Here is a 25,174-nt window from a genome sequence, read left to right as displayed (position 1 = left end):
GGCGCTCAGATCCGCTCACACTGCAATAACCCGGGAATCTCACAAGAGAGCCGATAACAGGCGCTCAGATCCGCTCACACTACAATAACCCGGGAATCTCACAGGAGAGCCGATAACAGGCGTTCAGATCCGCTCACACTACAATAACCCGGGAATCTCACAGGAGAGATGATAACAGGCGTTCAGATCAGCTCACACTACAATAACCCGGGAATCTCACAGCAGAGCCGATAACAGGCGTTCAGATCCGCTCACACTACAATAACCCGGGAATCTCACAAGAGAGCCGATAACAGGCGCTCAGATCCGCTCACACTACAATAACCCGGGAATCTCACAGGTGAGCCAATAACAGGCGCAAAGATCAGCTCACACTACAATAACCCGGGAATCTCACAGGTGAGCCAATAACAGGCGCTCAGATCCGCTCACACTACAATAACCCGGGAATCTCACAGGAGAGCCGACAACAGGCGCCCAGATCCGCTCACACTACAATAACCCGGGAATCTCACAGGTGAGCCAATAACAGGTGCAAAGATCAACTCACACTACAATAACCCGGGAATCTCACAGCAGAGCCGATAACAGGCGTTCAGATCAGCTCACACTACAATAACCCGGGAATCTCACAGGTGAGCCAATAACAGGCACTCAGATCCGCTCGCACTACAATAACCCGGGAACCTCACCAGGAGAGCCGATAACAGGCGCTCAGATCAGCTCACACTACAATAACCCGGGAATCTCACTGGAGAGCCGATAACAGGCGTTCAGATCAGCTCACACTGCAAAAACCCGGGAACCTCACCAGGAGAGCCGATAACAGGTGTTCAGATCCGCTCACACTACAATAACCCGGGAATCTCACAGGAGAGCCGATAACAGGCGTTCAGATCAGCTCACACTGCAAAAACCCGGGAACCTCACCAGGAGAGCCGATAACAGGTGTTCAGATCCGCTCACACTACAATAACCCGGGAATCTCACAGGAGAGCCGATAACAGGCATTCAGATCAGCTCCCACTACAATAACGCAGGAATCTCACAGGAAAGCCTATAACAGGTGCTCAGATCCGTTCACACTACAATAACCCGGAAATCTCACAGGAGAGCCGATAACAGGCGCTCAGATCCGCTCACACTACAATAACCTGGGAATCTCACAGGAGAGACGATAACAGGCGTTCAGATCCGCTCACACTACAATAACCCGGGAATCTCACAGGAGAGCCGATAACAGGTGTTCAGATCCGCTCACACTACAATAACCTGGGAATCTCACATTTCTCCCACTCGTGCCGCATTATCCTCAGCCAAAAAGCACAAGGATTATCCATTCAACGTGGAGTTTTGAGCTGTTCCGTCACCTGTTTCAAGGCGTGTGTTCAGTGATTGTGTTAGATCGGTTTCGATTCCGTTTTACAATAACCCGGGAATCTCACAGGTGAGCCAATAACAGGCACTCAGATCCGCTCGCACTACAATAACCCGGGAACCTCACCAGGAGAGCCGATAACAGGCGCTCAGATCAGCTCACACTACAATAACCCGGGAATCTCACTGGAGAGCCGATAACAGGCGTTCAGATCAGCTCACACTGCAAAAACCCGGGAACCTCACCAGGAGAGCCGATAACAGGTGTTCAGATCCGCTCACACTACAATAACCCGGGAATCTCACAGGAGAGCCGATAACAGGCGTTCAGATCAGCTCACACTGCAAAAACCCGGGAACTTAACCAGGAGAGCCGATAACAGGTGTTCAGATCCGCTCACACTACAATAACCCGGGAATCTCACAGGAGAGCCGATAACAGGCATTCAGATCAGCTCCCACTACAATAACGCAGGAATCTCACAGGAAAGCCTATAACAGGTGCTCAGATCCGTTCACACTACAATAACCCGGAAATCTCACAGGAGAGCCGATAACAGGCGCTCAGATCCGCTCACACTACAATAACCTGGGAATCTCACAGGAGAGACGATAACAGGCGTTCAGATCCGCTCACACTACAATAACCTGGGAATCTCACAGGAGAGACGATAACAGGCGTTCAGATCCGCTCACACTACAATAACCCGGGAATCTCACAGGAGAGCCGATAACAGGTGTTCAGATCCGCTCACACTACAATAACCCGGGAATCTCACAGGAGAGCCGATAACAGGTGTTCAGATCCGCTCACACTACAATAACCTGGGAATCTCACATTTCTCCCACTCGTGCCGCATTATCCTCAGCCAAAAAGCACAAGGATTATCCATTCAACGTGGAGTTTTGAGCTGTTCCGTCACCTGTTTCAAGGCGTGTGTTCAGTGATTGTGTTAGATCGGTTTCGATTCCGTTTTACAATAACCCGGGAATCTCACAGGTGAGCCAATAACAGGCACTCAGATCCGCTCGCACTACAATAACCCGGGAACCTCACCAGGAGAGCCGATAACAGGCGCTCAGATCAGCTCACACTACAATAACCCGGGAATCTCACTGGAGAGCCGATAACAGGCGTTCAGATCAGCTCACACTGCAAAAACCCGGGAACCTCACCAGGAGAGCCGATAACAGGTGTTCAGATCCGCTCACACTACAATAACCCGGGAATCTCACATAAAACCGATAACAGGCGTTCAGATCAGCTCACACTGCAAAAACCCGGGAACTTAACCAGGAGAGCCGATAACAGGTGTTCAGATCCGCTCACACTACAATAACCCGGGAATCTCACAGGAGAGCCGATAACAGGCATTCAGATCAGCTCCCACTACAATAACGCAGGAATCTCACAGGAAAGCCTATAACAGGTGCTCAGATCCGTTCACACTACAATAACCCGGAAATCTCACAGGAGAGCCGATAACAGGCGCTCAGATCCGCTCACACTACAATAACCTGGGAATCTCACAGGAGAGACGATAACAGGCGTTCAGATCCGCTCACACTACAATAACCTGGGAATCTCACAGGAGAGACGATAACAGGCGTTCAGATCCGCTCACACTACAATAACCCGGGAATCTCACAGGAGAGCCGATAACAGGTGTTCAGATCCGCTCACACTACAATAACCTGGGAATCTCACATTTCTCCCACTCGTGCCGCATTATCCTCAGCCAAAAAGCACAAGGATTATCCATTCAACGTGGAGTTTTGAGCTGTTCCGTCACCTGTTTCAAGGCGTGTGTTCAGTGATTGTGTTAGATCGGTTTCGATTCCGTTTTACAATAACCCGGGAATCTCACAGGTGAGCCAATAACAGGCACTCAGATCCGCTCGCACTACAATAACCCGGGAACCTCACCAGGAGAGCCGATAACAGGCGCTCAGATCAGCTCACACTACAATAACCCGGGAATCTCACTGGAGAGCCGATAACAGGCGTTCAGATCAGCTCACACTGCAAAAACCCGGGAACCTCACCAGGAGAGCCGATAACAGGTGTTCAGATCCGCTCACACTACAATAACCCGGGAATCTCACAGGAGAGCCGATAACAGGCGTTCAGATCAGCTCACACTGCAAAAACCCGGGAACCTCACCAGGAGAGCCGATAACAGGTGTTCAGATCCGCTCACACTACAATAACCCGGGAATCTCACAGGAGAGCCGATAACAGGCATTCAGATCAGCTCCCACTACAATAACGCAGGAATCTCACAGGAAAGCCTATAACAGGTGCTCAGATCCGTTCACACTACAATAACCCGGAAATCTCACAGGAGAGCCGATAACAGGCGCTCAGATCCGCTCACACTACAATAACCTGGGAATCTCACAGGAGAGACGATAACAGGCGTTCAGATCCGCTCACACTACAATAACCCGGGAATCTCACAGGAGAGCCGATAACAGGTGTTCAGATCCGCTCACACTACAATAACCTGGGAATCTCACATTTCTCCCACTCGTGCCGCATTATCCTCAGCCAAAAAGCACAAGGATTATCCATTCAACGTGGAGTTTTGAGCTGTTCCGTCACCTGTTTCAAGGCGTGTGTTCAGTGATTGTGTTAGATCGGTTTCGATTCCGTTTTACAATAACCCGGGAATCTCACAGGTGAGCCAATAACAGGCACTCAGATCCGCTCGCACTACAATAACCCGGGAACCTCACCAGGAGAGCCGATAACAGGCGCTCAGATCAGCTCACACTACAATAACCCGGGAATCTCACTGGAGAGCCGATAACAGGCGTTCAGATCAGCTCACACTGCAAAAACCCGGGAACCTCACCAGGAGAGCCGATAACAGGTGTTCAGATCCGCTCACACTACAATAACCCGGGAATCTCACAGGAGAGCCGATAACAGGCGTTCAGATCAGCTCACACTGCAAAAACCCGGGAACTTAACCAGGAGAGCCGATAACAGGTGTTCAGATCCGCTCACACTACAATAACCCGGGAATCTCACAGGAGAGCCGATAACAGGCATTCAGATCAGCTCCCACTACAATAACGCAGGAATCTCACAGGAAAGCCTATAACAGGCGCTCAGATCCGTTCACACTACAATAACCTGGGAATCTCACAGGAGAGACGATAACAGGCGTTCAGATCCGCTCACACTACAATAACCTGGGAATCTCACAGGAGAGACGATAACAGGCGTTCAGATCCGCTCACACTACAATAACCCGGGAATCTCACAGGAGAGCCGATAACAGGTGTTCAGATCCGCTCACACTACAATAACCTGGGAATCTCACATTTCTCCCACTCGTGCCGCATTATCCTCAGCCAAAAAGCACAAGGATTATCCATTCAACGTGGAGTTTTGAGCTGTTCCGTCACCTGTTTCAAGGCGTGTGTTCAGTGATTGTGTTAGATCGGTTTCGATTCCGTTTTACAATAACCCGGGAATCTCACAGGTGAGCCAATAACAGGCACTCAGATCCGCTCGCACTACAATAACCCGGGAACCTCACCAGGAGAGCCGATAACAGGCGCTCAGATCAGCTCACACTACAATAACCTGGGAATCTCACATTTCTCCCACTCGTGCCGCATTATCCTCAGCCAAAAAGCACAAGGATTATCCATTCAACGTGGAGTTTTGAGCTGTTCCGTCACCTGTTTCAAGGCGTGTGTTCAGTGATTGTGTTAGATCGGTTTCGATTCCGTTTTACAATAACCCGGGAATCTCACAGGTGAGCCAATAACAGGCACTCAGATCCGCTCGCACTACAATAACCCGGGAACCTCACCAGGAGAGCCGATAACAGGCGCTCAGATCAGCTCACACTACAATAACCCGGGAATCTCACTGGAGAGCCGATAACAGGCGTTCAGATCAGCTCACACTGCAAAAACCCGGGAACCTCACCAGGAGAGCCGATAACAGGTGTTCAGATCCGCTCACACTACAATAACCCGGGAATCTCACAGGAGAGCCGATAACAGGCGTTCAGATCAGCTCACACTGCAAAAACCCGGGAACCTCACCAGGAGAGCCGATAACAGGTGTTCAGATCCGCTCACACTACAATAACCCGGGAATCTCACAGGAGAGCCGATAACAGGCATTCAGATCAGCTCCCACTACAATAACGCAGGAATCTCACAGGAAAGCCTATAACAGGTGCTCAGATCCGTTCACACTACAATAACCCGGAAATCTCACAGGAGAGCCGATAACAGGCGCTCAGATCCGCTCACACTACAATAACCTGGGAATCTCACATTTCTCCCACTCGTGCCGCATTATCCTCAGCCAAAAAGCACAAGGATTATCCATTCAACGTGGAGTTTTGAGCTGTTCCGTCACCTGTTTCAAGGCGTGTGTTCAGTGATTGTGTTAGATCGGTTTCGATTCCGTTTTACAATAACCCGGGAATCTCACAGGTGAGCCAATAACAGGCACTCAGATCCGCTCGCACTACAATAACCCGGGAACCTCACCAGGAGAGCCGATAACAGGCGCTCAGATCAGCTCACACTACAATAACCCGGGAACCTCACCAGGAGAGCCGATAACAGGTGTTCAGATCCGCTCACACTACAATAACCCGGGAATCTCACAGGAGAGCCGATAACAGGCGTTCAGATCAGCTCACACTGCAAAAACCCGGGAACTTAACCAGGAGAGCCGATAACAGGTGTTCAGATCCGCTCACACTACAATAACCCGGGAATCTCACAGGAGAGCCGATAACAGGCATTCAGATCAGCTCCCACTACAATAACGCAGGAATCTCACAGGAAAGCCTATAACAGGTGCTCAGATCCGTTCACACTACAATAACCCGGAAATCTCACAGGAGAGCCGATAACAGGCGCTCAGATCCGCTCACACTACAATAACCTGGGAATCTCACAGGAGAGACGATAACAGGCGTTCAGATCCGCTCACACTACAATAACCCGGGAATCTCACAGGAGAGCCGATAACAGGTGTTCAGATCCGCTCACACTACAATAACCTGGGAATCTCACATTTCTCCCACTCGTGCCGCATTATCCTCAGCCAAAAAGCACAAGGATTATCCATTCAACGTGGAGTTTTGAGCTGTTCCGTCACCTGTTTCAAGGCGTGTGTTCAGTGATTGTGTTAGATCGGTTTCGATTCCGTTTTTTTTTTGTTTTATACGTCCTTTTAAACTGCACACATCTCTCCCACACATACGGGCCCCTGCACACACATCTCTCCCACACATACGGGCCCCTGCACACACATCTCTCCCACACATACGGGCCCCTGCACACACATCTCTCCCACACATACGGGCCCCTGCACACACATCTCTCCCACACATACGGACCCCTGCACACACATCTCTCCCACACATACGGGCCCCTGCACACACATCTCTCCCACACATACGGGCCCCTGCACACACATCTCTCCCACACATACGGGCCCCTGCACACACATCTCTCCCACACATACGGGCCCCTGCACACACATCTCTCCCACACATACGGACCCCTGCACACACATCTCTCCCACACATACGGGCCCCTGCACACACATCTCTCCCACACATACGGGCCCCTGCACACACATCTCTCCCACACATACGGGCCCCTGCACACACATCTCTCCCACACATACGGACCCCTGCACACACATCTCTCCCACACATACGGGCCCCTGCACACACATCTCTCCCACACATACGGGCCCCTGCACACACATCTCTCCCACACATACGGGCCCCTGCACACACATCTCTCCCACACATACGGGCCCCTGCACACACATCTCTCCCACACATACGGGCCCCTGCACACACATCTCTCCCACACATACGGACCCCTGCACACACATCTCTCCCACACATACGGGCCCCTGCACACACATCTCTCCCACACATACGGGCCCCTGCACACACATCTCTCCCACACATACGGGCCCCTGCACACACATCTCTCCCACACATACGGGCCCCTGCACACACATCTCTCCCACACATACGGACCCCTGCACACACATCTCTCCCACACATACGGGCCCCTGCACACACATCTCTCCCACACATACGGGCCCCTGCACACACATCTCTCCCACACATACGGGCCCCTGCACACACATCTCTCCCACACATACGGGCCCCTGCACACACATCTCTCCCACACATACGGGCCCCTGTACACACATCTCTCCCACACATACGGGCCCCTGCACACACATCTCTCCCACACATACGGGCCCCTGCACACACATCTCTCCCACACATACGGGCCCCTGCACACACATCTCTCCCACACATACGGGCCCCTGCACACACATCTCTCCCACACATACGGACCCCTGCACACACATCTCTCCCACACATACGGGCCCCTGCACACACATCTCTCCCACACATACGGGCCCCTGCACACACATCTCTCCCACACATACGGGCCCCTGCACACACATCTCTCCCACACATACGGGCCCCTGCACACACATCTCTCCCACACATACGGGCCCCTGCACACACATCTCTCCCACACATACGGGCCCCTGCACACACATCTCTCCCACACATACGGGCCACTGCACACACATCTCTCCCACACATACGGGCCCCTGCACACACATCTCTCCCACACATACGGACCCCTGCACACACATCTCTCCCACACATACGGGCCCCTGCACACACATCTCTCCCACACATACGGGCCCCTGCACACACATCTCTCCCACACATACGGACCCCTGCACACACATCTCTCCCACACATACGGACCCCTGCACACACATCTCTCCCACACATACGGGCCCCTGCACACACATCTCTCCCACACATACGGGCCCCTGCACACACATCTCTCCCACACATACGGGCCCCTGCACACACATCTCTCCCACACATACGGGCCCCTGCACACACATCTCTCCCACACATACGGGCCCCTGCACACACATCTCTCCCACACATACGGGCCCCTGCACACACATCTCTCCCACACATACGGGCCCCTGCACACACATCTCTCCCACACATACGGGCCCCTGCACACACATCTCTCCCACACATACGGGCCCCTGCACACACATCTCTCCCACACATACGGGCCCCTGCACACACATCTCTCCCACACATACGGGCCCCTGCACACACATCTCTCCCACACATACGGGCCCCTGCACACACATCTCTCCCACACATACGGACCCCTGCACACACATCTCTCCCACACATACGGGCCCCTGCACACACATCTCTCCCACACATACGGGCCCCTGCACACACATCTCTCCCACACATACGGGCCCCTGCACACACATCTCTCCCACACATACGGACCCCTGCACACACATCTCTCCCACACATACGGGCCCCTGCACACACATCTCTCCCACACATACGGGCCCCTGCACACACATCTCTCCCACACATACGGACCCCTGCACACACATCTCTCCCACACATACGGGCCCCTGCACACACATCTCTCCCACACATACGGACCCCTGCACACACATCTCTCCCACACATACGGGCCCCTGCACACACATCTCTCCCACACATACGGGCCCCTGCACACACATCTCTCCCACACATACGGGCCCCTGCACACACATCTCTCCCACACATACGGGCCCCTGCACACACATCTCTCCCACACATACGGGCCCCTGCACACACATCTCTCCCACACATACGGGCCCCTGCACACACATCTCTCCCACACATACGGGCCCCTGCACACACATCTCTCCCACACATACGGGCCCCTGCACACACATCTCTCCCACACATACGGACCCCTGCACACACATCTCTCCCACACATACGGGCCCCTGCACACACATCTCTCCCACACATACGGGCCCCTGCACACACATCTCTCCCACACATACGGGCCCCTGCACACACATCTCTCCCACACATACGGGCCCCTGCACACACATCTCTCCCACACATACGGGCCCCTGCACACACATCTCTCCCACACATACGGGCCCCTGCACACACATCTCTCCCACACATACGGGCCCCTGCACACACATCTCTCCCACACATACGGGCCCCTGCACACACATCTCTCCCACACATACGGGCCCCTGCACACACATCTCTTCCACACATACGGGCCCCTGCACACACATCTCTCCCACACATACGGGCCCCTGCACACACATCTCTGCCACACATACGGGCCCCTGCACACACATCTCTCCCACACATACGGGCCCCTGCACACACATCTCTCCCACACATACGGACCCCTGCATACACATCTCTCCCACACATACGGGCCCCTGCACACACATCTCTCCCACACATACGGGCCCCTGCACACACATCTCTCCCACACATACGGGCCCCTGCACACACATCTCTCCCACACATACGGGCCCCTGCACACACATCTCTCCCACACATACGGGCCCCTGCACACACATCTCTCCCACACATACGGGCCCCTGCACACACATCTCTCCCACACATACGGGCCCCTGCACACACATCTCTCCCACACATACGGGCCCCTGCACACACATCTCTGCCACACATACGGACCCCTGCACACACATCTCTCCCACACATACGGGCCCCTGCACACACATCTCTCCCACACATACGGGCCCCTGCACACACATCTCTCCAATGCAGGGGCCCGTATGTATGGGCGAGATGGCATTTCTCCCACCCTGTAATTCGCCATTACCTTTTCTTTCTGTATCATCTTCTTGTATAAAAAGTCTGGATAAGTCCTCATGGGGAAGAAAGCCCCCGACCCCTCAGCGCACATAAAGACCCCGTTCTCGTAGACCACTCGGCCACGGCTGATGGTGACCAGGGGCACGCCGTGGCATCGCATGTTCTCATAGATGTTGACATCGCCTCCCTGGACCTGGGTGCTGGCAGAGATGGTCCTGGGGTACATAAATATAGGACAATGTGAGACGACGGCCACTGGGCTGCAGAGGAGGACAGAGGGTCCAGATGCCAACATCTTCTCCACAGAGGTCTACGCTGGACATCAGGCCACCAATACAGTACGTCATACTATAGATACAGGCTCAGCTCCGTCCTCATTCTCCACCTCTGCAATCTACGTCCAATCCGCCTGCTATATCCTCTATAATCCATATAAATACTGTCCACTGGAGACATCACCAGCCACAGCAGCCACCAGAACCCAAGTGCTTCATCATGAATCCAGTGGAAGCTATAGGTCACATGCATGACTGGTGACACAAGCCATAATGGCAGCAGCTTTCTGTCTGACAGCCAAGTCCCATACGGGCATGGCGACTTACCTTGCAGCCTCTGGGTCCCAGACCACCACGTCTGCGTCCGCACCTGGGATAATGCGGCCTTTGCGTGGGTACATGTTGTGGATCTTGGCTGCGTTGGAGCTCGTCACAGCCACAAAGCGGTTCTCATCCATCTTCCCTCCCACCTGCAACACAGACCCACAAGATCACACATCGTCACACTGTCACACACTGTCACATATTCTAACATATTGTTAATCATCACATATCGTCATATCACACATAGTCACACAGTCATACAGAACATGGTCATATATCATCACAAATCGTCACATATGGTCATATATCTCGCATCGTCACACACTGTCGCACATTGTAAACATCACAACACATTGGCACACACTGTCACTTATCACACATCGTCACACACTGGGCCAGATTCTCTAAGCTTCAAAAGTGATAAAATGGAGAGTGATTAACAGCCAGCCAATCAGCTCCTGCCTGACATTTTTCAAACACAGTCTGTAACATGGCAGGTAGGAGCTGATTGGCTGGCTGTTAATCACTCTCCATTTTATCACTTTTGAAGCTTAGAGAATCTAGCCCACTGTCACATATCACATATTGGCACACACTGTCACATATCTCACATCGTCACACACTGTCACATATCACACAATCACATATTGGCACACACTTTCACACATTGGGAGCTCTGGGACCAGCCAAGATATGGGGAGCCAGGCAGTGTAGGATTGCGGAGCTCTAGGACCAGCCAGGACATGGGGAGCCAGGCAGTGTAGGATTGCTGAGCTCTGGGACCATCCAGGACATGGGGAGACAGGCAGTGTAGGATTGCTGAGCTCTGGGACCATCCAGGACATGGGGAGACAGGCAGTGTAGGATTGCTGAGCTCTGGGACCATCCAGGACATGGGGAGACAGGCAGTGTAGGATTGCCGAGCTCTGGAACCAGCTAGGATATGGGGAGACAGGCAGTGTAGGATTGCTGAGCTCTGAGACCAGCCAGGACATATGGAGCCAGGCAGTGTAGGATTGCCGAGCTCTGGAACCAGCTAGGATATGGGGAGCCAGGCAGTGTAGGACTGCTGAGCTCAGGGACCAGCCAGGACATAGGGAGCCAGGCAGTGTAGGATTGCTGAGCTCTGGGACCAGCCAGGACATGGGGAGCCAGGCAGTGTAGGATAGCCGATCTCTGGGACCAGCCAGGACATTGGGAGCCAGGCAGTGTAGGATTGCCGAGCTCTAGGACCAGCCAGGACATGGGGAGCCAGGCAGTGTAGGATAGCCGATCTCTGGGACCAGCCAGGACATAGGGAACCAGGCAGTGTAGGATTGCCGAGCTCTAGGACCAGCCAGGACATGGGGAGCCAGGCAGTGTAGGATTGCCGAGCTCTGGAACCAGCTAGGATATGGGGAGCCAGGCAGTGTAGGATTGCCGAGCTCTGGGACATGGGGAGCCAGGCAGTGTAGGATTGCCGAGCTCTAGGACCAGCCAGGACATGGGGAGCCAGGCAGTGTAGGATTGCCAAGCTCTAGTGCCAGCTAGGATATGGGGAGCCAGGCAGTGTAGGATTGCCGAGCTCTGGGAAAAGCCAGGACATGTGGAGCTAGGCAGTGTAGGATTGCCGAGCTCTGGGACCATCCAGGACATGGGGAGACAGGCAGTGTAGGATTGCCGAGCTCTGAAACCACCTAGGATATGGGGAGCCAGGCAGTGTAGGATTGCTGAGCTCTGGGAACATCCAGGACATGGGGAGACAGGCAGTGTAGGATTGCTGAGCTCAGGGACCAGCCAGGACATATGGAGCCAGGCAGTGTAGGATTGCTGAGCTCTGGAACCAGCTAGGATATGGGGAGCCAGGCAGTGTAGGATTGCTGAGCTCAGGGACCAGCCAGGACATATGGAGCCAGGCAGTGTAGGATTGCTGAGCTCTGGGACCAGCCAGGACATGGGGAGCCAGGCAGTGTAGGATTGCTGATCTCTGGGACCAGCCAGGACATTGGGAGCCAGGCCGTGTAGGATTGCCGAGCTCTAGGACTAGCCAGGACATGGGGAGACAGGCAGTGTACGATTGCCAAGCTCTGGAACCAGCTAGGATATGGGGAGCCAGGCAGTGTAAGAGTGCAGAGCTCAGGGACCAGCCAGAACATGGGGAGCTAGGCAGTGTAGGATTGCTGAGCTCTGGGACCAACCAGGACATGGGGAGCCAGGCAGTGTAGGATTGCCGATCTCTGGGACCAGCCAGGACATTGGGAGCCAAGCAGTGTAGGATTGCTGAGCTCTGGAACCAGCTAGGACATGGGGAGCCAGGCAGTGTAGGATTGCTGAGCTCTGGAACCAGCCAGGACATGGGGAGCCAGGCAGTGTAGGATTGCCGAGCTCTGGGACTAGCCTGGACATGGGGAGCCAGGCAGTGTAGGATTGCCAAGCTCTGGGACCAGCCAGGACATGGGGAGCCAGGCAGTGTAGGATTGCCGAGCTCTAGTACCAGCCAGGACATAGGGAGCCAGGCAGTGTAGGATTGCCGAGCTCAGAGACCAGCCAAGACATGGGGAGCCAGGCAGTGTAGGATTGCCGAGCTCTAGGACCAGCCAGGACATAGGGAGCCAGGCAGTGTAGGATTGCCGAGCTCTGGGACCAGTCAGGACATGGGGAGACAGGCAGTGTAGGATTGCAGAGCTCTGGGACCAGCCAGGACATGGGGAGCCAGGCAGTGTAGGATTGCCGAGCTCTGGGACCAGCCAGGACATGGGGAGCAAGGCAGTGTAGGATTGCCGAGCTCTAGGACCAGCCAGGACATGGGGAGCCAAGCAGTGTAGGATTGACGAGCTCTGGGACCAGCCAGGACATGAGGAGCCAGGGAGTGTAGGATTGCCGAGCTCTAGGACCAGCCAGGACATGGGGAGCCAAGCAGTGTAGGATTGCCGAGCTCTAGGACCAGCCAGGACATGGGGCTGCAGGAGGACCTGGTGGTACTCGCTTGGCTGCTGCCCATCTAAACTCCCACTTCCCCATTTCCAGGATCAAAGGGCCGCAGCCACATTCTCCAGTACCTTGCTGGCAAAGTGCTGGAAGTAAGTTCTGATCCAAAGTCAGGAGCATTTAGACAGAGCAACCAGCAGGCCAGTATTACATTAGCTGCCCACTTTACCCAAATGTGGGTGAGGAGCCTGGTTCTGGTAAATATAACCCTCTACAACAAATAAACCCGGGGCTCTAGGTCCACCTCCGGTCCACTTGCAAATACCCAGGTAACATACAATATCTGGTGGATCTCCAGTGGTAATTACACCGTAGAGAAGACATCACGTCTGGCTGTAGACTCACCACTCCTCTCTCCCAGATGACGCTCATGCGGTCCTGCACTCCGCCCACTCCATGTGGGATCTTGGTGAAGTCCTCCTTGCCCATGGCCTTCTGCTTACTGGTGAATGTTCTGTGGTCTGAGGATACCACGTTCAGGGTGTCACTGGCAGAGAATGGAGAACGTGGTTACACAGGGAGCCATTAAGCCAGGGGAGCACCCACTATACTGGCACAAGGGAAACACATGGCAGCAAGGAGGTTAGGTGCATCACTGAGTATCTAACTGGCCTCTGTTCTCCATGTAACTGTGAATCCGCCCGACAGGCTTCACAGACGGTGCAAATGATCAGGGCCCCTTATTCCCAGGGCCGGATACATGATCATCTATAAGTTCTTAGCACATGCGGCTACCTAGGTGCGCAGTCAGAGAGATGCGTCTCTGAGCCACCCGCCTTCCCAGATGCAGCCATCTCCTGCAGTGGCCAGTTATAGCTAAGCCCTGTGTGGCCACAAACTCCTGACATTTACCATAAATGTATGTTTAATAACGTGTTGTAATCTGTTGTGGTGCTTTATGCCTGGTTGTAGAACTGCGTGGACGAAGCACTTTACAGAAAGTTATTTTGGACACTGGACAGTCCATGGGACACTGTCATCTGCTAATGATCCTCCTAGCGTGATACATTGTCTGTCTCTATGTAACACAGCGACACACAGCTCCATATAGTTGGGTTTCAGAATTTCATGTTGCTTCTAGGAAGGGGGTAATTCACATCTGATCGCCAATTATCGATAGACTGCGCTTGCGTCTGGTCCGCTATATGTGTGTGCGACGCCTGCCAGCGATGAAGTCCTGCAACTTTTTCGAAACACGAGCTGTTCCCACAATGATTGACAGGAAGTAGGCGTCTGGGGGTGGTAACACTCTGAGAAGAAGATTTCGGGGAGTGTCGGGGAGAAAACAGGCGTGCCTAGGTGACTGAGGGGAGAGTGTGATGTCAGCTCCAGCCCGTATATACCTCTGGCTACGCAGCGCCTGCAGTGACTGGTGCCCTATGTAAAAATGCTACGATGGTGTGGGGCTTTCAAAGGAATTATGACTCATTTGCAGTAATAAACATCTTGCACTCAAACAGGAATACAAGTCCTGTTCTCCCCTGTGCCCAGCACCTCCAAAATCTGCCTCTGAGGTGTGTCGGCAGCATGTCAGCGCATACGCAGCAGTAAGCGGTACTCCAGTGCCGGTGGTAGGAGCCTGTGAAGGAACATGGTTCCAGGTGCCACGTAGTAGGAGATTGGTGGTGGCAACAACATACCCACAGCTGACATTACATCCATGCGTTACAGGAGTACATTACTTACTTGGCCAGTAGGCTCATGAGGTAATTAGGGGTGTTGGCGTCTAATCTCAGTGGGGGTACCGTGACGTAGGCTGCAGCATGCGACCACTCCTGGTGGTAGTAGTAGATTCCATTCAAGGTGGCGTGGGCTGTGGTGGTTTCTGCATACACGATTTTCCCTGGACGGAGACACAAATGTCTGTTACCATTTCCCACAATATTCGAATTCTCCTTGTAAAGCTTAAAGTGCGTTACACTAAAACACTATCATATAAATGATGGGGGACAGGTACAGTACATGGAGGTGTAGATGATGTGGGACAGGTACAGTACATGGAGGTGTAGATGATGCGGGACAGGTACAGTACATGGAGGTGTAGATGATGGGGGACGGGTACAGTATGGGGAGGTGTAGATGATGTGGGACAGGTACAGTACATGGAGGTGTAGATGATGCTGGACAGGTACAGTACATGGAGGTGAAGATGATGCGGGACAGGTACAGTACATGGAGGTGTAGATGATGTGGGACAGGTACAGTACAGGGAGGTGTAGATGATGCGGGACAGGTACAGTACATGGAGGTGTAGATGATGGGGGACAGGTACAGTACATGGAGGTGTAGATGATGCGGGACAGGTACAGTATGGGGAGGTGTAGATGATGCAGGACAGGTACAGTACATGGAGGTGTAGATGATGTGGGACAGGTACAGTACGGGGAGGTGTAGATGATGCGGGATAGGTACAGTACATGGAGGTGTAGATGATGCGGGACAGGTACAGTACATGGAGGTGAAGATGATGCGGGACAGGTACAGTACATGGAGGTGTAGATGATGCGGGATAGGTACAGTACATAGAGGTGTAGATGATGTGGGACAGGTACAGTATGGGGAGGTGTAGATGATGTGGGACGGCTACAGTACATGGAGGTGTAGATGATGCTTGAGAGGTACAGTACATGGAGGTGTAGTTGATGTGGGACAGGTACAGTATGGGGAGGTGTAGATGATGTGGGACAGGTACAGTACATGGAGGTGTAGATGATGCAGGACAGGTACAGTACATGGAGGTGTAGATGATGCGGGACAGGTACAGTATATGGAGGTGTAGATGATGCGGGACAGGTACAGTACATGGAGGTGTAGATGATGTGGGACGGGTACAGTACATGGAGGTGTAGATGATGCGCGACAAGCACATTATATGGAGGTGTAGATGATGCGGGACAGGTACAGTACATGGAGGTGTAGATGATGAGGGACAGGTACAGTATATGGAGGTGTAGATGATGCGGGACAGGTACAGTACATGGAGGTGTAGATGATGTGGGACAGGTACAGTACGGGGAGATGTAGATGATGTGGGACAGGTACAGTATATGGAGGTGTAGATGATGCGGGACAGGTACAGTACATGGAGGTGTAGATGATGCGGGACAGGTACAGTACATGGAGGTGTAGAAGATGCGGGACAGGTACAGTACATGGAGGTGTAGATGATGCGGGACAGGTACAGTACATGGAGGTGTAGATGATGCGGGACAGGTACAGTACATGGAGGTGTAGATGATGCGGGACAGGTACAGTACATGGAGGTGTAGATGATGGGGGACGGGTACAGTATGGGGAGGTGTAGATGATGTGGGACAGGTACAGTACATGGAGGTGTAGATGATGCTGGACAGGTACAGTACATGGAGGTGAAGATGATGCGGGACAGGTACAGTACATGGAGGTGTAGATGATGCGGGATAGGTACAGTACATAGAGGTGTAGATGATGTGGGACAGGTACAGTATGGGGAGGTGTAGATGATGTGGGACGGCTACAGTACATGGAGGTGTAGATGATGCTTGAGAGGTACAGTACATGGAGGTGTAGTTGATGTGGGACAGGTACAGTATGGGGAGGTGTAGATGATGTGGGACAGGTACAGTACATGGAGGTGTAGATGATGCGGGACAGGTACAGTACATGGAGGTGTAGATGATGCGCGACAAGCACATTATATGGAGGTGTAGATGATGCGGGACAGGTACAGTACATGGAGGTGTAGATGATGAGGGACAGGTACAGTATATGGAGGTGTAGATGATGCGGGACAGGTACAGTACATGGAGGTGTAGATGATGTGGGACAGGTACAGTACGGGGAGATGTAGATGATGTGGGACAGGTACAGTATATGGAGGTGTAGATGATGCGGGACAGGTACAGTACATGGAGGTGTAGATGATGCGGGACAGGTACAGTACATGGAGGTGTAGAAGATGCGGAACAGGTACAGTACATGGAGGTGTAGATGATGCGGGACAGGTACAGTACATGGAGGTGTAGATGATGCGGGACAGGTACAGTACATGGAGGTGTAGATGATGCGGGACAGGTACAGTACATGGAGGTGTAGATGATGGGGGACGGGTACAGTATGGGGAGGTGTAGATGATGTGGGACAGGTACAGTACATGGAGGTGTAGATGATGCTGGACAGGTACAGTACATGGAGGTGAAGATGATGCGGGACAGGTACAGTACATGGAGGTGTAGATGATGCGGGACAGGTACAGTACATGGAGGTGTAGATGATGCGGGATAGGTACAGTACATAGAGGTGTAGATGATGTGGGACAGGTACAGTACATGGAGGTGTAGATGATGCGCGACAAGCACATTATATGGAGGTGTAGATGATGCGGGACAGGTACAGTACATGGAGGTGTAGATGATGAGGGACAGGTACAGTATATGGAGGTGTAGATGATGCGGGACAGGTACAGTACATGGAGGTGTAGATGATGTGGGACAGGTACAGTACGGGGAGATGTAGATGATGTGGGACAGGTACAGTATATGGAGGTGTAGATGATGCGGGACAGGTACAGTACATGGAGGTGTAGATGATGCGGGACAGGTACAGTACATGGAGGTGTAGAAGATGCGGGACAGGTACAGTACATGGAGGTGTAGATGATGCGGGACAGGTACAGTACATGGAGGTGTAGATGATGCGGGACAGGTACAGTACATGGAGGTGTAGATGATGCGGGACAGGTACAGTACATGGAGGTGTAGATGATGGGGGACGGGTACAGTATGGGGAGGTGTAGATGATGTGGGACAGGTACAGTACATGGAGGTGTAGATGATGCTGGACAGGTACAGTACATGGAGGTGAAGATGATGCGGGACAGGTACAGTACATGGAGGTGTAGATGATGCGGGATAGGTACAGTACATAGAGGTGTAGATGATGTGGGACAGGTACAGTATGGGGAGGTGTAGATGATGTGGGACGGCTACAGTACATGGAGGTGTAGATGATGCTTGAGAGGTACAGTACATGGAGGTGTAGTTGATGTGGGACAGGTACAGTATGGGGAGGTGTAGATGATGTGGGACAGGTACAGTACATGGAGGTGTAGATGATGCGGGACAGGTACAGTATATGGAGGTGTAGATGATGCGGGACAGGTACAGTACATGGAGGTGTAGATGATGCGCGACAAGCACATTATATGGAGGTGTAGATGATGCGGGACAGGTACAGTACATGGAGGTGTAGATGATGAGGGACAGGTACAGTATATGGAGGTGTAGATGATGCGGGACAGGTACAGTACATGGAGGTGTAGATGATGCGGGACAGGTACAGTACATGGAGGTGTAGATGATGCGGGACAGGTACAGTACATGGAGGTGTAGATGATGCGGGACAGGTACAGTACATGGAGGTGTAGATGATGCAGGACAGGTACAGTACATGGAGGTGTAGATGATGCGGGACAGGTACAGTACATGGAGGTGTAGAAGATGCGGGACAGGTACAGTACATGGAGGTGTAGATGATGCGGGACAGGTACAGTACATGGAGGTGTAGATGATGCGGGACAGGTACAGTACATGGAGGTGTAGTTGATGTGGGACAGGTACAGTATGGGGAGGTGTAGATGATGCGGGACAGGTACAGTACATGGAGGTGTAGATGATGCGGGACAGGTACAGTATATAGAGGTGTAGATGATGCGGGACAGGTACAGTATGGGGAGGTGTAGATGATGTGGGACAGGTACAGTACGGGGAGATGTAGATGATGCGGGACAGGTACAGTACATGGAGGTGTAGATGATGCGGGACAGGTACAGTACATGGAGGTGTAGATGATGTGGGACGGTACAGTACATGGAGGTGTAGATGATGCGGGATAGGTAAAGTATATGGAGGTGTAGATAATGCGGGACAGGTACAGTATATGGAGGTGTAGATGATGCGGGACAGGTACAGTATGGGGAGGTGTAGATGATGCGGGACAGGTACAGTACATGGAGGTGTAGATGATGGGGGACAGGTACAGTATGGGGAGGTGTAGATGATGTGGGACAGGTACAGTACATGGAGGTGTAGATGATGCGGGACAGACACAGTATGGGGAGGTGTAGATGATGCGGGACAGGTACAGTATGGGGAGGTGTAGATGATGCGGGACAGGTACAGTATATGGAGGTGTAGATGATGCGGGACAGGTACAGTATATGGAGGTGTAGATGATGCGGGACAGGTACAGTATATGGAGGTGTAGATGATGTGGGACGGGTACAGTACATGGAGGTGTAGATGACGCGGAATAGGTAAAGTATATGGAGGTGTAGATGATGCAGGACAGGTACAGTATATGGAGGTGTAGATTATTTGGGACGGGTACAGTACATGGAGGTGTAGATGATGCGGGACAGGTACAGTACATGGAGGTGTAGATGATGCGGGACAGGTACAGTACGGGGAGATGTAGATGATGTGGGACAGGTACAGTATATGGAGGTGTAGATTATGTGGGACGGGTACAGTACATGGAGGTGTAGATGATGTGGGACAGGTACAGTACATGGAGGTGTAGATGATGCGGGATAGGTACAGTACATGGAGGTGTAGATGATGTGGGACAGGCACAGTATGGGGAGGTGTAGATGATGCGGGATAGGTACAGTATATGGAGGTTTAGATTATGCAGGACAGGTACAGTATATGGAGGTGTAGATGATGTGGGACAGGTACAGTACATGGAGGTGTAGATGATGCGGGACAGGTACAGTATGGGGAGGGGTAGATGATGCGGGACAGGTACAGTACATGGAGGTGTAGATGATGGGGGACAGGTACAGTACATGGAGGTGTAGATGATGCGGGATAGGTACAGTACATGGAGGTGTAGATGATGTGGGACAGGTACAGTACGGGGAGATGTAGATGATGTGGGACAGGTACAGTATATGGAGGTGTAGATGATGTGGGACAGGTACAGTACGGGGAGATGTAGATGATGTGGGACAGGTACAGTATATGGAGGTGTAGATTATGTGGGGCGGGTACAGTACATGGAGGTGTAGATGATGTGGGACAGGTACAGTATATGGAGGTGTAGATTATGTGGGGCGGGTACAGTACATGGAGGTGTAGATGATGCGGGACAGGTACAGTACGGGGAGATGTAGATGATGTAGGACAGGTACAGTATATGGAGGTGTAGATTATGTGGGGCGGGTACAGTACATGGAGGTGTAGATGATGTGGGACAGGTACAGTACATGGAGGTGTAGATGATGCGGGATAGGTACAGTACATGGAGTTGTAGATGATGTGGGACAGGCACAGTATGGGGAGGTGTAGATGATGCGGGATAGGTACAGTATATGGAGGTGTAGATGATGCAGGACAGGTACAGTATATGGAGGTGTAGATGATGTGGGACAGGTACAGTACATGGAGGTGTAGATGATGTGGGACAGGTACAGTACATGGAGGTGTAGATGATGAGGGACAGGTACAGTACATGGAGGTGTAGATGATGCGGTATAGGTACAGTACATGGAGGTGTAGATGATGGGGGACAGGTACAGTATGGGGAGGTGTAGATGATGCGGGACAAGCACAGAATGGGGAGGTGTAGATGATGCGGGACAGGTACAGTACATGGAGGTGTAGATGATGTGGGATAGGTACAGTATGGGGAGGTGTAGATGATGCGGGACAGGTACAGTATGGGGAGGTGTAGATGATGCGGGACAGGTACAGTACATGGAGGTGTAGATGATGCGGGATAGGTACAGTACATGGAGGTGTAGATGATGTGGGACAGGTACAGTATGGGGAGGTGTAGATGATGTGGGACAGGTACAGTACATGGAGGTGTAGATGATGCGGGACAGGTACAGTACATGGAGGTGTAGATGATGCGGGATAGGTACAGTACATGGAGGTGTAGATGATGTGGGACAGGTACAGTACATGGAGGTGTAGATGATGTGGGACAGGTACAGTACATGGAGGTGTAGATGATGAGGGACAGATACAGTACATGGAGGTGTAGATGATGCGGGATAGGTACAGTACATGGAGGTGTAGATGATGGGGGACAGGTACAGTATGGGGAGGTGTAGATGATGCGGGACAAGCACAGAATGGGGAGGTGTAGATGATGCGGGACAGGTACAGTACATGGAGGTGTAGATGATGCAGGACAGGTACAGTGTAAGGAGGTGTAGATGATGCGGGACAGGTACAGTATGGGGAGGGGTAGATGATGCGGGACAGGTACAGTACATGGAGGTGTAGATGATGGGGGACAGGTACAGTACATGGAGGTGTAGATGATGCGGGATAGGTACAGTACATGGAGGTGTAGATGATGTGGGACAGGTACAGTACGGGGAGATGTAGATGATGTGGGACAGGTACAGTATATGGAGGTGTAGATGATGTGGGACAGGTACAAAACATGGAGGTGTAGATGATGCGGGACAGGTACAGTACGGGAAGATGTAGATGATGTGGGACAGGTACAGTATATGGAGGTGTAGATTATGTGGGGCGGGTACAGTACATGGAGGTGTAGATGATGTGGGACAGGTACAGTACATGGAGGTGTAGATGATGCGGGATAGGTACAGTACATGGAGTTGTAGATGATGTGGGACAGGCACAGTATGGGGAGGTGTAGATGATGCGGGATAGGTACAGTATATGGAGGTGTAGATGATGCAGGACAGGTACAGTATATGGAGGTGTAGATGATGTGGGACAGGTACAGTACATGGAGGTGTAGATGATGTGGGACGGGTACAGTACATGGAGGTGTAGATGATGAGGGACAGGTACAGTACATGGAGGTGTAGATGATGCGGTATAGGTACAGTACATGGAGGTGTAGATGATGGGGGACAGGTACAGTATGGGGAGGTGTAGATGATGCGGGACAAGCACAGAATGGGGAGGTGTAGATGATGCGGGACAGGTACAGTACATGGAGGTGTAGATGATGCGGGATAGGTACAGTATGGGGAGGTGTAGATGATGCGGGACAGGTACAGTATGGGGAGGTGTAGATGATGCGGGACAGGTACAGTACATGGAGGTGTAGATGATGAGGGACAGGTACAGTACATGGAGGTGTAGATGATGGGGTACAGGTACAGTACATGGAGGTGTAGATGATGCGGGACAGGTACAGTACATGGAGGTGTAGATGATGTGGGACAGGTACAGTATGGGGAGGTGTAGATGATGTGGGACAGGTACAGTACATGGAGGTGTAGATGATGCGGGACAGGTACAGTACATGGAGGTGTAGATGATGCGGGATAGGTACAGTATATGGAGGTGTAGATGATGTGGGACAGGTACAGTACATGGAGGTGTAGATGATGCGGGACAGGTACAGTATATGGAGGTGTAGATGATGCGGGACAGGTACAGTACATGGAGGTGTAGATGATGTGGGACAGGTACAGTATAGGGAGGTGTAGATGATGTGGGACAGGTACAGTACATGGAGGTGTAGATGATGCGGGACAAGCACAGTATGTGGAGGTGTAGATGATGCGGGACAGGTACAGTACATGGAGGTGTAGATGATGCGGGACAGGTACAGTACATGGAGGTGTAGATGATGCGGGACAGGTACAGTACATGGAGGTGTAGATGATGCGGGACAGGTACAGTACGGGGAGGTGTAGATGATGCGGGACAGGTACAGTACATGGAGGTGTAGATGATGCGGGACAGGTACAGTACATGGAGGTGTAGATGATGCGGGACAGGTACAGTACATGGAGGTGTAGAAGATGCGGGACAGGTACAGTACGGGGAGGTGTAGATGATGCGGGACAGGTACAGTACATGGAGGTGTAGATGATGCGGGACAGGTACAGTACATGGAGGTGTAGATGATGCGGGACAGGTACAGTACATGGAGGTGTAGAAGATGCGGGACAGGTACAGTACGGGGAGGTGTAGATGATGCGGGATAGGTACAGTACATGGAGGTGTAGATGATGCGGGACAGGTACAGTATGGGGAGGTGTAGATGATGCGGGACAGGTACAGTATATAGAGGTGTAGATGATGCATGACAGGTACAGTACGGGGAGGTGTAGATGATGCAGGACAGGTACAGTACATGGAGTACTACAGTACATGGAGGTGTAGATGATGCGGGATAGGTACAGTACATGGAGGTGTAGATGAGGCGGGACAGGTACAGTATGGGGAGATGTAGATGATGCAGGACAGGTACAGTATATAGAGGTGTAGATTATGCAGGACAGGTACAGTACAGGGAGGAGTAGATGATGCAGGACAGGTACAGTACACGGAGGTGTAGAAGATGCGGGACAGGTACAGTACAGGGAGGAGTAGATGATGCAGGACAGGTACAGTACACGGAGGTGTAGAAGATGCGGGACAGGTACAGTACGGGGAGATGTAGATGATGCGGGACAGGTACAGTACGAGGAGGTGTAGATGATCCGGGACAGGTACAGTACATGGAGGTGTAGATGATGGGGGACAGGTACAGTACATGGAGGTGTAGATGATGCAGGAGAAGTACAGTACGGGAGGTGTAGATGATCCGGGACAGGTACAGTAAATGGAGGTGTAGATGATGGGGGACAGGTACAGTACATGGAGGTGTAGATGATGCAGGAGAGGTACAGTACATGGAGGTGTAGAAGATGCGGGAAAAGTACAGTACGGGGAGATGTAGATGATGTGGGACAGGTACAGTATGGGGAGGTGTTGATGATGCGGGACAGGTACAGTATATAGAGGTGTAGATGATGCAGGACAGGTACAGTACGGGGAGGTGTAGATGATGCAGGACAGGTACAGTACACTGAGGTGTAGAATATGCGGGACAGGTACAGTACGGGGAGATGTAGATGATGTGGGACAGGTACAGTACGAGGAGGTGTAGATGATGCGGGACAGGTACAGTACATGTAGGTGTAGATGATGCGGGACAGGTAAAGTACATGGAGGTATAAATGATGCGGGACAGGTACAGTACATGGAGGTATAAATGATGCGGGACAGGTACATTACATGGAGGTGTAGATGATGCGGGACAGGTACAGTACAGGGAGCTATAAATGATGTGGGACAGGTACATTACATGGAGGTGTAGATGATGCAGGGCAGGTACAGTACATGGAGGTGTAGATGATGAGGGACAGGTACAGTACATGGAGGTATAAATGATGTGGGACAGGTACAGTACATGGAGGTGCAGTGATGCAGGACAGGTACAGTATGGGGAGGTATAAATGATGCGGGACAGGTACAGTATGGGGAGGTATAAATGATGCAGAACAGGTACACAACATGGAGGTGTAGATGATGCGGGACAGGTACAGTACATGGAGGTGTAGATGATGCGGGACAGGTACAGTACATGGAGGTGTAGATGATGTGGGACGGGTACAGTACATGGAGGTGTAAATGATGTGGGACAGGTACAGTACATGGAGGTGTAGATGATGCGGGATAGGTACAGTACATGGAGGTG

The 25,174-nt window shown here is 52.2% G+C and overlaps 1 protein-coding gene across 2 annotated transcripts in view; it reads right to left on the bottom strand.

Moving 5' to 3' along the window:
* The window catches only part of DPYSL5 (dihydropyrimidinase like 5), a 107,783-nt gene that overhangs the window by 8,346 nt on the left and 74,263 nt on the right, over positions 1 to 25,174 (bottom strand). For both annotated transcript variants that reach the window (XR_014471868.1, XM_083178930.1), the window contains exons 8-11: positions 15,356 to 15,512; positions 14,015 to 14,156; positions 10,706 to 10,848; positions 10,111 to 10,318 (exon numbers count right to left, since the gene is read on the bottom strand). Coding sequence is in view for 1 of the 2 variants with exons in the window: in XM_083178930.1 (XP_083035056.1) it covers positions 10,111 to 10,318; positions 10,706 to 10,848; positions 14,015 to 14,156; positions 15,356 to 15,512 (650 nt within the window). In the remaining variant the exon portion in view is untranslated. The remainder of the gene's footprint in view (positions 1 to 10,110; positions 10,319 to 10,705; positions 10,849 to 14,014; positions 14,157 to 15,355; positions 15,513 to 25,174) is intronic.

Source organism: Crinia signifera, chromosome 3 (genome assembly GCF_055691185.1).
Source record: "Crinia signifera chromosome 3, ASM5569118v1, whole genome shotgun sequence".
Taxonomy (NCBI): Eukaryota; Metazoa; Chordata; class Amphibia; order Anura; family Myobatrachidae; genus Crinia; species Crinia signifera.
The sequence above is the reverse complement of the archived record's forward strand: the minus strand, read 5'-3'. Positions and strand labels throughout refer to the sequence as shown.